We start from the raw sequence: 14,886 nt of genomic DNA, 5'->3' as shown, positions 1-14,886 counted from the left end.
ATTTCAATTCCCTAAAAAATCAAAATGGCGACATGGTCAAGGGGGGAGGCACATAATAAAAGGTTGGAGTAGCGCAGTGCCAGGCAAAATGGTGGGAAACAGCTTACAAAATTACATACAAACCATACAAAAAATGGAAATGAAGCAATATGGTAACAAAAATGAAAGAAAAAAAGGAAAAAAAAAGCATTTAAAGCAAATTTTTTGGAAATGGGAAACTTATAGAAATGAGCAAAAGAAGTACACACCTGAATGTGTTTAAAATGATCCAAATTTATTAAAGCAAAAAGTTATCAATTGTCTTTATTTCCCAAAGCTATGGTTAAAAAACCATTAAGAAATATTTAAAATAAATTAAAAAAATAATACAAAAAGACGACAATTGTTACTTGTAAGAAAGACTGAAAGAAAAGACGTAAAAAACAGAAAACAGTTCTTTTAAATTCTTGTTTAAATTCAGTCCTTCTTTTAACAAAATGTTCAGTCTTACAACAAAATGTTTTTTTTTTTCTTTTCCGAAAAGAATCACAAACAAATAAAGTCTCTTTGAACTTAAATGGGAGAAAGAGGTAAAATATTTTTTCCCTTGAGAAGGGTCAGATACCTTTAAATTCAAAGGAAAGAAACAGAAAACTATAAAGCCGCGTTGGTAGGCTTTATGTGTACAAATACGGGATAAATTCTTGTATTATGGAATGTTTTTTTGTGAAGGAAACTTCGGTTGAATAGTCTTCCAAGTTCCTAGAACAAAGAAGGAATTTTCTTTTAAGGGCCGATATTCTGCTCGTCTTCTTCTCGTCAGGCCAGCGAAATTAATTCTGTCCTTTACAGAAAGGTAATGCCCAAAACACAACCGGTTTCTTCTGTTGATCCTTATGAGACTAATAATTTGCCAGTTATAAGACCTTGTTGCCTTTTAATAACTGGAAATAAAACTACGTTAAAAGTTTAGTACCCATCAATGGAGTTCTGAACAAACGTATTTCTCTAAAAGAGAAAATTAGGAAAATGTAGCCAATTCAAGCGGGAGCTCGGCTCCCACCCGATTCACTGATCGGTTAATATCCGATGTCAGCAGCGACTGCAGATTGGACAGAATACAAAGATCGTTTTCTACTGTGGGGTTTCTTGCTGTTTCTATTGATGATACAGAAGTTTCCAAAACATCGTGTTTTAGTTGTTTTTACTTGAGCATAGAATTGATTACCTATATGTATAGGTTACAATAAAAGCAGCCTGACGTACTTAATCTATTTTCCAGACAAAAACGCCATAAAAATGTTAGATGTGTAAAATATAATGACACATTTAATTTAAAAAAAAAATGAAGAACCAGTGGACGAAAAACGTTAGGAAATATTACCTAGTGTTATTGTCGATCGCAACAAAACTATTAATAACGACGAAAATTGCAGTAAATCTATTGGCGTAAATACTGACCCGACACGTCGATACCCGATAAGGGATCGAAAATGTAAAACTTCTTAAAAATTGAAAAGCTACAAGACTACGCAACAGATTACTGTTACTCGTTGAAAAGTGCATCAGAAAGTTATATTGAGGCGATTAATTCAAAAAATTACCAAAAATGGATAAAAACTATGCAATTCGAATTGGAAGCTTTACAAATTCTTTATCCGGGTCAACAGTTATAAGGGTAGTAGGTCTTCAGCATCTGAAAAGAATTTAGAATAGACAGGGGCAGTGGAAACTTCTTGTTATGGTTGGGAAGCAGTAGCTTATTAGAAAAGTTTCGAATGAATTTACTATAGTAAGAGAACATACCAATTATTCGATTTTGTGACCGGAAATTTAGAGGCGGCGGCATTGCAAGGAGTGGTTTTAGCCTCAGCTAATCAGGAGCAATTTGATTGTTCTGGATTGTGTAACCAAGAAGTGTGATAGAAGTAGCAGAAACGCTGCTCTTACTTTGGTTGAGCGTGGTGTTGTATCTTTTCGCTACATTATAAAACCTTTGAAGGTTGTAGTCATGCTCTTTTTTATCCTTTCCACATATTGTGACATTGTCTACATACACAAAAGTGTCTGTTAATTTTTCTCTTTCTACAATGCCATCGATACATCTTTGAAAGGCACTTACTTTTTTCAATCCTCAGAGTCTCCCCAATCAGATTCAGATTGGGGAGACTCTGAGGATTGAAAAAGTAAAGCGAAATACTGTTTTAAACTGTCAAAGATTGGACCTATGATATCATGAAAACTAAAAAACAACAAATTGCTGATCTTTCTACATGTGAAGTAGAGTTTGTTGCACTTGCGCACTCAGCACAGGAGGCAATTTTACTAAACACCCTTCTAAAGTCTATTTTAAAACCAGAGCTAATTAAAAAAACAAAACGAAACAATAGTAATTCATTGTGACAACAAGAGTATTATCTTATTAGCAAATTACTATATGATTCATCAAAGGTCGAAGCATATTGATATTTTTGAGTCCAATCAAGTTTTGTACAAAAAAATGAAGTCGGACTTATATTAAAAAAAAAACTGTAGTGTAAAAAAGCAACGTCGAGGGAGACATTATTATACAAACTTTATTTGAACTTGTTAGGATAAATATAAGTAAAGAATTAAGAAAAAAATATTTGGAAGAATTCAATGTGTGTCTACTCAAAAAGTGTTGTTTTGTTTGTATTTGTATAGACGTTCGTACGAGTGAACTCATGAAACTCTGTAAAGCTCTCGGTATATTCAATAGTCTATGACTATATTTTATTCGAGATACTGATAGGCAAACAGCCATGGTTATATATCATTGCTATGACTGACAAGTATCACGTTGGAAAGAAAGTTGTTGCGGTTTTAAACTTTTAAATTTAGATGAACATATCTTGACTCAAACAAAAATTTATAGGTGAGAGGTTTGGAGAGTATAGCAGATGAGGCAAGGTTTTGTAGCTGCAAGGTTGGTTTAACAACGTGCGGTCGCGCATTGTCGTGGAGGAAAACTGAGCATGTACTAATGCTGGGTGTTGTCAAAGTTTCTGATACATTTCATACATTTGTTGACAGTATGACAGTATATTTTGTAGCCTATGACTATATTTTATTTAGAATATTGTTAGTCAAGTGGCCAAAGTTATATATCTTTGTTATGACTGTCAAGTATTTAGCAAGTTGAGCCTCAAGCAGATGTGCTTGGTTTCTTACTTATGTAGCCAATTCCAGCGGGAGCTCGGCTCCCACCCGATTCACTGATCGGTCAATATCCGATGTCAGCAGCAATTGCAGATTGGAAAGAATACAAAGATCGTTTTCTACTGTTGGTTTTCTTGCTGTTTCTATTGATGATACAGAAGTTTCCAAAACATCGTGTTTTAATTGTTTTTACTTGAGCATAGAATTGATTGCCTATATTATTTTGTAACGATATTGTAATAATGACGTAGAGAAGCAAAACAATAAGCAGCCAAGGTTAACAGAGAAGATGCAAAGAAGAATAAGTGCGCAAATCTTGAACATTTCCTATACAACAATAATACATAAGTATACAAATTGTGTTAGGAGTTTGAGATGGCAGCATAAAAAGACAGAGTTTTTGCTCGACAGGAGTCTTTCATTTTTGGACGTTGTCTCGTTCACTTTTACGTTTATTGTTGATTAGAGAGAAAAAAGAGAGAGAAAATGGCAGGTTACTACTGCTTTGGTAAAAAGGTTTCGTTGTGAAAAAAGAAAGAACACAAAACAATCCGACTCGGATGTGTGCCTTGCTTTTAACTCTAAAGGATTTACGTGATTGAAATAGGAATGAATCCTCTTAAATATCTTTCAGTCACTTCAAATACTAACATGTCAGTAGCACACTATAAAATTTTACGTGTGCTTTCAAGTTGATGACGCAAGCATTTGACTCGGTGGTATTCTTGACATTGACGCAAAGATTGGCCATTGTTGCGTAGAAAGTGCAATCTGGATGGTGATAGCAAACTTCTGCACATGATAAACCATTGCAGTTGGGCATGATCTCCACTCCACACAAACCATACATATCTGAGGTCATGTTCACTGGAGACGGTGTGTAATCTGAAAAACGAAAATAAAAAGAAAACTATGAAGATGCAAATTTTTGCGATAAAGATTGATTATTCGTATTATTAGAATTTTTCAGACTACTGTTCTAATTTGGAGTTATTTTTATAATGTGTCAGTCGATAAAACCTTCGAGCCTCTTCGTGTGTATCATATCGAACTCTGTAGTCATTCTGTAAAACTCGGGAATCTTTCTGTCGAACTCGGGAAGATGCACGGAATTTGAAACATAACCCTTTATTAATCTGCGGTGGTAGCAAGCTATTGTGGTCCTCTCGCCCAGGTCAGCAAATGACTTTTGGCTCTGTTAAACTGGTCTGGCCGTTGGTCGTCTCTCTCCTAGAAGACTTCATATAAATTCTCAGCGTCTCAGGCTTCGTGTCGATTCTGCTGAAAACCAATTAGCTTCGCATGCACGCCAGAAAAGGAAAACAGGGTTTTAGGCGATTTTATATTGTTCCACCAGCCGTGGCTGAGTAGATGTCCTAAGTAATTTTATTTTTCCTTTTTTTATTATCTGATGTTCCATTGTTAGGTCCGTGTCAAATGGTATATATTATTTAATTATTGGAATATTTTGAGATGAGTAATGTGTATATTTTATTTATTTGCGGGCTATTATCCTCATCTTTATAGTTGTTGTTTCACAACGTTCCAGCCAACTACTCCCCTGGCCTTCCTTAGTTGGTTAGCCATGTGGTTAAACGACGACAACTATGGAAGGCAGTAATCACTGAAGATACAGTTACGAGATTCAGCATTCCAATCCCATCGCAGTTAACCAGCTGGCGAAAGTCAGGGGAATAGTTGGCCGAAACGGTGTGAAATAACAACAAGATGAGGATAATAGTTCGCAAAAAAAATAAACAATGCTTTATTCAATGATAATATTCTTAGTTCGAGAAATTAATTTTCTTTGTGTTATATCGATTTCGTTAATACAGACTTTAAGGGCCTTTTTCGTAATGTCCCTGTAAAACTTAAATATTTTTTTAATTGTTACAATTTACATTGCTTTATTTCCATAAAAAAATGGGACAAAGCAAAAAATGCATTGACTTTTTTACTATTGAAAACCATAACTTTAGGAAATGTATTTTTTTGTTGTTTAAACAAAATAATACAATTCCACTAGGATTAAAATAAGAATAATGGATTCATTATATTCCGTGATTATTATTATTATTGAAAACACATCACAATGGTGTTTTAAGAAATTTTGTTGCGGCAACGAGAGTCTTGAAGATAATGAGCGTAGTGGTCGGCCATCGAATGTTGACAACGATCAATTAAGAGCTTTAATCAAAACCAAATCACGTACAACTGTTAGAGAACTTGCTTCTGAATTAGACGTAACGCGTACGACGATTTCCAACGACTTATAAGAGATAGGAAAGAAAATAGAAGCTTGATAAATGGATGCTTGAATAACAACCAAAAGAAACGCCGTTATTAAGTGTCAACTTCTCTTTTACGCAACAAGAACGACCTGTTTCCCGACCAAGTTGTGACTTGCGATAAAAAGTGGGTTCTTTACAACAACCGGCGATGCTCAGTAGTTAGACACCGACAGAGCTCCACGCCACTTCCCGCAACTAGAATTGCACACTAAGTAGGTCATACTGACTGTTTGGTGGTCTGCGACCGGTCTCATCCATTAGAGTTATTTGAATGCAGGCGAAACCATTATAGCAGAGAAGTACTGTCAACAAATGGATGAAATGCATTAGAAACCTCGAAAACACCAAGCATTAGTCAACAGAAAAGGCCCAATTCTCCTTTATAGCAGTACTTGACCGCACGTTGCTAAAGCAACTCTGCAGAAGTTGAACGAATTGAGCTAGAAACTGCCTCATCCGCCATACTCTCCGTACCTCCCATCTACCGACTATCACTTTTTAAAGCATCGACAACTTTCTGCGTGAGAAATACTTCAAAAAGCTAAGTGATATCAAAAACGCCTTCAACGACTTCCTCGCCACCAGAACGCAAGATTTTTACATTACAAGCATAAATACACTGGTTTTGCGTTGGCAAAAGTGTGTTGATTCTGATGGTGCTTATTTCGATCAATAAATTTTTGTTTGAGATATGTTCATCTGAATTTAAAACACGCCAGAACTTTCTTGTCAACCTGATAGTTACAATATTTTTAATCCAAAGAATTATAATACTGAAAAATCATTTGACCATTGCTAGGCTCTTTTCGTCCGAGGATACACATTAGTAAAAATTGTATCACTGATTAGCATAAATTTAAAAACAGAAACAATAACTTTTTAAAGGCATTCTGAATAGAATAAAAAATGAAATAATTAATCACTTAATTAGTTTGTGCATTAATTAATGAAGTTGTACCCCGTAAGATGCAAACGGAATAATCTGGAATCCAAAGTGTTTACGGGCTATAGTATAGTTCAAAAGAATTAGTTAAATTTGGATCTTTCGCTACTTTCAAATTATATGTTTTTATTTCTCGATCGAGCTTGCTTTATTTTTTCAATATATATATATATATATATATATATATATATATATATATATATATATATATATATATATTTACTATTTACTATTTACTATTATTTACTATAGTAATCAGTAAATATCAATAGACACTAGTGTTTCTTCCTTTCGGGAATCTTCAGTGATGGTTGTCAGGATTAACACCAGTTGATAGATTCGAACTCGGCGACAAAAGCCATCTCTGGCTTCAGTAGCAAGAACCGTGTCTATTCGGCTACCGTTAACCGTGTGAAATAACGTTGAAATTTAAACATTTCATTTTTAAATGTTTTTTTACGTCAGTCAGAGTGATCTAATTATTATATTTTAGGAGGGGTAATTATTTTATCTTCCTGATAAAATATAGTAAAGAACAAGGTACAAAAGAAATAACAAACTTCTTTTTAACAGTAACAACGAAGAATATTTTATTTGTAACAGGAATTGGCAGGTTAGACTGCGAAAAAGGAAGAAGGACAAGAAAGTTATTTTGAGGTCGTCGTCGTCGTCGTCGTCGTCGTCGTCGTCGTCGTCGTCGGTCAGCCAGTATTGTGTCGTCTTCAGCTAATAGCAGTTGTCTTCAAGTGGATGCCGTCAATACTAAAACGAGATGTCCGGTGGACATGGGACGAGAGAGAATAGGTGTTGCTAGGCTGAAGGTCCGGTTCTGACTGACTGACATTCCCTTAAGACTTTTTAGGGAGCAAATGAATCGATGCGCCCTGTTAACTGATAGATCAGCCTGTGACCGAAGAACTCAGAGGGGGGCATTGATTCACCAGAGAAAGTAGTTCTCTGTGACTTCTACATCCCCCACTGCTTAGGCAGAAAGCCGACAGGAAAAGCAATAGTACAATTAGATTACAATTTTTATGTGAAAAAATGTTCTTGCTTTTGGGGAAGAAAATGTACTGAGTCTTACATAATTTCTTTGGCCAGTGCACACTATGACCACTACGTGTGGTGGTTTTATAATTGTCTTGGGATGGAGTACTCACTTCAGGTGTATGTGTATTTTGATGCTCTGTGTAAGTTGGGGCAATGTGTGGCTCGTGTGTTTTTGTGTCTAGAAACGCCTTTTTTTACTCTGCCAATAGAGACAATTTCTCTTTTACCACTGATATCTAGGGTAAAAAGTTTATCAGTACGTGAAAGCACGCGAGAAGGGTCAGTATAAGGTGGAATTAGAGAGACTTTCACGGCGTCCTTTCTGAGAAAAACGTGAGTCCACGATGAAATATCCTTTGGGACCAATGATCCTATGGTCGTTTCCATAGTGTGCATCGGTGGAAGCTTACTAAGCTCGCAGTCTATCGACATACAGAGCTGAATTGGTTGTTGTTAATTCTATCAGGGTCAGCATTTGACCTGACAACGATAGAGGTACCCCAGAGACAAGTTCGGCTGGAGAGTATCCCAGGTCCTTCTTGATTGCTGCACGACAGCCAAGAAGGACAACCGGTACTATTCACTCCATCGCTGTTGGTCAGGGTAAGCATGTAATTCTGCTTTCAATTGGCAATGGAAGCGTTCTATCATCCCGTTAGAAGCTGGATGATAGCTTGTTGTCCGAATCCGTGTGATCCCTAAGATCCTGGGCAGTTCCTGGAATAGGTGAGATTCAAACTGTACACCATTGTCCGTGGTGATGGTTGTGGGAACACAATATCCAGCCTGATATAAGGGATCGTGCTACGGATTCAGCCGAAATGTCATTTAGGGGAATAGCTTCAGGCCACCGTGTGAAACGATCTATGCAGGTCAGGAGATAAATAAATCCCTGACTGACCGGCCATGGTCCAACCAAGTCAATGTGAACATGACTAAACCGAGTGTCTGGGATGTTGAATGTTCCGAGGGATGCACGGATATGCTTGTGCACCTTTGACTTTTGGCAGGATATACAGGAACGTGTCCAGGCAGTGATATCACGCTTCATATTTGGCAGGAAAACTCTAGCTGTAATCAGCTTCACTGTGGCTTTGTATCCAGGGTGTGCCAGATTGTGTAGGGTGTCAAAACACGTCTACGATGACTCAATGGAACAAATGGTTGAGATGAATCCGTTGAGGTATCACAAATGATCTGCGTGTCTGAGGTAGGTACGGGCAGGTATGTGAATTTGCAAGTTGCAAATTCAGGTTACGACGGATCCAACGTGTCCAGACTTGGATGGTCTAAGGCCATCTGCAGTAAGTCAATATCTGATGGTGAGGATAGAGAATTAATGAGAAGGCGGGACAAAGCGTCTGCCGCAGCATTCTGCTCACCTGAGATATGTCGGATATCGCTGGTGAATTGCGAAACAAAATCCAAGCGGGAAGAATATTTGTCTGGCTTAGAACGCAGTGTGTAAGTGGACGGTGATCAGTGTAGATCACAAATTGTTGACCCTCGAGTGAATGTTGGAAATGTTTCACTGCGAGGTACATTACCAGGAGTTCAGGGTCAAACATGCTTTAACGTTGTTCTGCTGTCTCGAAAAGTATGCGAGGGTTTGTAACTACTGTTGGTGCTGCTGTTGCAACACTGCACCTACAGCTGTGGCCAATGCGTTAACAACCAGTGAAAACTAGGTGTCGGAAACAGGATGTGCAAGTAAAGATGTTCTCGCCAGTTTTGTTTTCACTTCATTTAAAACTTTAAGCTGAATCTCATTAAGTGAGATTTACTCACTTTTCTTCTTCCTGTTATGGAACAGGTCGGAAAGAGGAGCTAGAAGATCCGCACAGTGTGGGATAAAGCGTCTGTAATAGCTTAACAGACCGAGGAAGTGCCTTAGTTGGCGAAATAAAGTGGGTAGTTGAAGGTCTTGTAGAGCCTTCCCCTTTTCCAGTAACGGAGATATACCGTCTGGACTGATAATGTGCCCAGCCAAACTAGTGACGAAGCACCGAAATCACATTCACCAGGGTTAATCTTCACATGGTATTGCTGAAACCGTTCGAACAGTATCAAGTTTAGTTTTGACAGGAACATGTACCGTCAAGTTGATGAACAAGGCACAAAAGAAATAACAAACTTCTTTTTAACAATAACACGAAGAATATTTTATTTGTAGCATGAACTGGTATGTCGGACTGCAAAAAAAGGAAGAAGAAAAAGAAAGTTTTTTTGAGATCGTCGGTCAGCCAGTACTGTGTCGTCCCCAGCTAATAGCAGTTGTCTTCAAGTGGAGGCCGTCAATGCTAAAGCGAGATGTCCGGTGGACAGGGGACAAGAGAGAATAGGTGTTGGTAGGCTGACGATCTTGTTCTGACTGACTAACGTTCCCTCAAGACTTTTAAGGAAGCAGATGAATCAATGCGCCCTGTTACCTCATAGATCAGCCTGTAGCCGAAGAACTCAGAGGGGGTATTGATTCACCAGTTAAAATAGTTCTCTATGACTCCTACAATATTATGATCGGCGCATAAGAGCTAAATTGACCGGTTTTAATTCAACTGAAAGTGCTCAACGATAAGAAACGAGTATGATAAAGGGACTGACCTAATATATATTTATATATATATATACTTCATAATAATTTAAATTACTAAATTATGATATAAAAGCATATCTTATTTTTATTTATTAATATTATTGGAATCTTTTCTTTTTCCTTGTACACATTTTTGTGAATTATTCCATGGATTTCTGCCTTTGGGTTATTACGGACCATCTGTAACGTGCATCCAGGAGATAAGCGCCCGCGTGTTTGCGTGTTGTGTGGGTACGTGGGAGAGACGGATGAGGGGAAAAAGACTTACCTCGAGACCAGCTCAGCGTTACCGACCAAAAATAGAAAAGAAAGACCAAGATGGCGACCGCCGTCTTTTGTAAAGTATGATGTCTCGCAAAGTCACACGAATTCTCGGAATATGCAAATTTAGCCGGCCTAGAACGACGATAAAAGCGGGTGAGGGGAAAGACGTGGGGAGTGACGATTGAGTTGGCTGGGGAATCGTGTGGCTGTTGCTTCTTGTGCCGTGTTGAGGATATCTTACCGTGTTAAAGAGAGAGTCGGGCGCCATCTTGAATTTTTCCTTACACTTTTTCCTTACAAGCTATTCCGGCCATTTGGCCTCTAGGACTATGACTGAGTCGAAATTTGACAAAGCTCATACCCGAGTTTGACGGGTCCACGTCCATCGTCGACTGGATTGAAAGGGTCGAGCTGACGTGCGACCTTTATGAGGTGAAAAGGGTACACACTGTAATTCCCCTGAGATTGGCTGGGGGTGCCTTGAGTGTATATCAGCAACTCAGTGTTGCCGAAAAGGGAGATGTCACCGCAATTAAAGCTGCGCTGTACAAGGCATTTGCCATGGATCCTTGTACGGCCTATGAAAAATTTGCTTCCCGAAAACTTCTACCGGAGGAAAGCGTGGACGTTTTCTTTGCTGAGTTAAAGAAACTCGCAGTTCTGTTCGGTGGAGGGGTGTCGGAGCGGACGCTCGCGTACGCGTTTGTGGCGGGCCTTCCCACTCGGGTGAAGCAGCTACTGAGAGCCTCAACCAGCGTTTCAACAACGACCATGGAACACTTGATGGAACGTGCTCGAGCCATCATCAAAGATGAGGAGGACCTGGGGGAACCAGTTGTGATGGCGACACAGACAGGCCAGATTGGCGCTCGGGAGATTCCGAATCAGAACCTTGCAAGCAATGGGAAATGTTTTCGCTGCGGCCGACGCGGACATTTTGCAAGGAATTGCACCAACAGGGGGCGTGTGCACTGTTTTAAGTGTGGCGGTTTGGGGCATCTAGCCCAAAACTGTGCGGGAAACGTATCAGGGGAGAGGACGTCAGCGCAGCCCTGCTCCCCGAGCAAAATTTGAACAAGGCGCAACCAGTAATGACCGTCTACGTAAACAGGATACCCTGCTCAGCACTTCTCGACTCAGGCTGTTCGCATACTATAGTGAGCACCAGGCTGTGTCCAAGTTGGACTAAGAGGAAGATCAAAGTCACCACGATAGGAGGCGAGACCCAGACATGCTGTGGAGCTGGAACTGTCAAGATCTACACGGACACCGGTGCAGCCACTAAGATCAATGTGCTCGTGACCCAAGGAAATCTCCTGGGGTTTGACCTGTTGCTCGGATACGATGTCATCAAGGCGCTGGGGGGAGTCGCAATTCATCGGGATGGAAAGGTGCGATTCTTAGAGGCCCCAGTGTGTGCAGCGCTCCATATCGATCGGCCGGATTTTACAGTGGACTACGACTCGCACAAGAGGGCCTGGATTGCATCTTGGAAGTGGACCGAGGGAATGGCACCGACTAAACTCAAGAATGGGGTTGCAGAGTACCCTATACCCAGTGAGGCCCGAGCAGAATACGAAAGGGAACTAAAGGCGTGGATCCAAGATGGCTGGTTAATCCCCTACCCTGAGGACAAGCTTGGGCCTCCGAAGGGTCTAATACCCTTGATGGCAGTAGTCCAGCATAACAAGTCGAAAGTACGGCCCGTGCTGGACTATAGGGAGCTTAACAAGCATATTGAAGCCTACACTGCCGATGCTGACGTATGCGCCAGTAAGTTGAGGGAATGGCGTCAGAAAGGCACTAATGTCTCAATATTGGATTTGCGAAAAGCCTATTTACAGGTGCGAGTTGATGAGACGTTGTGGCCGTTCCAGACAGTTTGGTTCCAGGGGCAGAGGTACTGCCTTACACGCCTTGGCTTTGGCCTAAATGTGGCACCACAGATCATGAAGACTATTGTCAACACAGTATTGTCCCAAGAAAAGCCCATGAGGGACTCAACGTCAGCTTACATTGATGACGTATACGTCAATGAAGATGTACAGTCTGCGTCGTGTGTCAAAGAAAAGTTGGCTCAGTTTGGTCTGGAATGCAAGAATCCCGAACGTTTAAGGGAAGGAGCACGTGTATTGGGATTGGATGTTTATGAAGAAGATGGCACCCTACAATGGAGGCGTGGCAGTGAAATTCCAAGCATCCCCAACCTCGTTACAAGGCGGACCGTTTTTTTTTGGTGTGGAAAACTTGTTGGTCAATTACCGGTCTGTGGCTGGCTCCGCGCAGCTGTTGGTGTGATTAAACGCAGAGCAAATTTAACAACCACAGGTTGGGATGACATATCCGATGATGTCCTACTAACTCTGATGATTAAAGAGACACTGGAGAGAGTGAACAAGAAGGACCCTGCCTGTGGGCGGTGGTGTGTTAACGGAGACAACGTAGGTGTGTGGGTTGATGCCAGTTCTTTGGCGTTGGGAGTATCGTTGGAGCAAGGAGGAAACGTGTTCGAGGATGCGTGTTGGCTGCGGCCCGTAACAGATTCTCAGCATATCAACCTGGCAGAGCTGGACGCTGTTGTAAAGGGGGTAAATCTGGCCCTGCAGTGGCAGTCTAAGAAGTTGACCTTGTACACAGATTCTCTCTGTGTCTACCACTGGGTGTCTGACACACTTTCAGGACGGACACGAATCCGTACCAAGGCAGCAAGCGAAATGTTAATACGGAGAAGGCTAGACACGCTAAAAAACCTGGTATCTGAGTATGGGCTATCACTGAGCGTCACTCTGGTGCCATCACATTGTAATCGTGCTGACCAACTGACCCGTGTACCTCACAAATGGTATGAAGCCGCGAAGATGGGAATGGAGATTACTGCTCGATCTTGTGCAGTTGCAATCGACCCATGTCAAATACAAAAAATTCATGCACAGAGCGGACATCCGGGTATCAAGAGGACCCTTTATTTTGTGAGGCGTGCATACCCAGCAGTGACCAAGATGGATGTCAGACAGATCGTCAGAAATTGTGAGGCTTGCCAGTCTATTGATCCTGCACCAGAGCGATGGCAGAAGGGTCGCTTAGAAGTTGAGAGTGTGTGGCAGCGGCTGGCCATGGATATTACCCATTACAGTGGCAAGCCCTTTCTAACTCTCATTGATTGCGGGCCTACGAGATTTGCGGTGTGGCGGCAGATGACCAGATAGGATTCAGCAAATGTTGTTCGCCACCTATCATCCATTTTTTTTTGAGCGAGGTGCGCCGGAAGAGCTCCTGACTGACAATGATGCAGCGTTTTGTAGCCAGCAAGTCCGGCAGTTGTTAGATGAGTGGGGCGTCCGACTACGGTTGCGATGTGCGCATGTGCCGTCAGGAAATGGCATTGCTGAAAGAAGCCATCGCAGCATCAAGAGAATTGCTGCCAGGAAGCGATGTACTATTGCGGAAGCAACATATTGGTACAACATTACGCCAAAGGACGGGACGTCCCCTTCAACCGCATCTGCGAATGCTATTTACACGTACCGAGTCGGAGTGAAGGGAATCAACACTACGCAGCCAACTGACAAGGGAACATATAACAGATATGAAGTGGGAGATCCAGTGTGGGTGCGGCCTCCAGGAAATCGGTGCACCGACAAGTTTAAGCGAGGACACATATCTGGAGTGATTAGCCAGCAGTCTGTTTTGGTCGATGGAACCCCACAACATGTGCGAGATCTTCGCCCAGCTACCGAGGTGCGTCATACAACTACAGAAGAAAGCAGTGAAGCGTCTAGCGATGAGCTGCCGATGCACGGATTCAGTGAGCCCCTTCCAGAGACTGATAGCGATACTTCATCTGATGAGGCGGAACCAGATCCAGAGCCCGAATCTGAAACAGTGAATGTACCTCTTCGCAGAAGCACACGCACTAAAAGGCCACCCCCCCAGTGCTCTCTATGTGATCATCAGATCAGGGGGGAGTGTAACGTGCATCCAGGAGATAAGCGCCCGCGTGTTTGCGTGTTGTGTGGGTACGTGGGAGAGACGGATGAGGGGAAAAAGACTTACCTCGAGACCAGCTCAGCGTTACCGACCAAAAATAGAAAAGAAAGACCAAGATGGCGACCGCCGTCTTTTGTAAAGTATGATGTCTCGCAAAGTCACACGAATTCTCGGAATATGCAAATTTAGCCGGCCTAGAACGACGATAAAAGCGGGTGAGGGGAAAGACGTGGGGAGTGACGATTGAGTTGGCTGGGGAATCGTGTGGCTGTTGCTTCTTGTGCCGTGTTGAGGATATCTTACCGTGTTAAAGAGAGAGTCGGGCGCCATCTTGAATTTTTCCTTACACTTTTTCCTTACACCATCTTCTTCCAATTACGGGATTTCCTTGGATTTTACTTGTACAAATGGAAATTCTTTTAACTTTCTTGAAGTTTTACATTTGGATTTTACCGTCACTGGATTTTTTATCTTCCACCAGACTATCCATTCGTGTGTGATCACCTTTTTCTTCACCATATTCCCTCTGTTTCACTTTTTTTGTTTTCAAGTAAGATCTTTGACTTACTTGTTGTTTCATCAAATACTTTTGCATGCAA

The 14,886-nt window shown here is 41.2% G+C and overlaps 1 protein-coding gene across 1 annotated transcript in view; it reads right to left on the bottom strand.

The window, feature by feature from the left end:
- Positions 1–2,537: 2,537 nt before the first annotated feature.
- LOC145280157 (early activation antigen CD69-like) overlaps positions 2,538–14,886 on the bottom strand; it is a 63,153-nt gene continuing 50,804 nt past the window's right edge. The window contains exon 4 of the mRNA XM_080131924.1: positions 2,538–4,044. Within this exon, the coding sequence (XP_079988050.1) occupies positions 3,806–4,044 (239 nt within the window). The 3' untranslated portion in view covers positions 2,538–3,805. The remainder of the gene's footprint in view (positions 4,045–14,886) is intronic.

This window comes from Euprymna scolopes, chromosome 7, assembly GCF_053919585.1.
Source record: "Euprymna scolopes isolate OS-2025 chromosome 7, ASM5391958v1, whole genome shotgun sequence".
Classification (NCBI taxonomy): domain Eukaryota; kingdom Metazoa; phylum Mollusca; class Cephalopoda; order Sepiida; family Sepiolidae; genus Euprymna; species Euprymna scolopes.
Note: the sequence above shows the minus strand (reverse complement) of the source record. Positions and strands in the feature narration are given on the sequence as shown.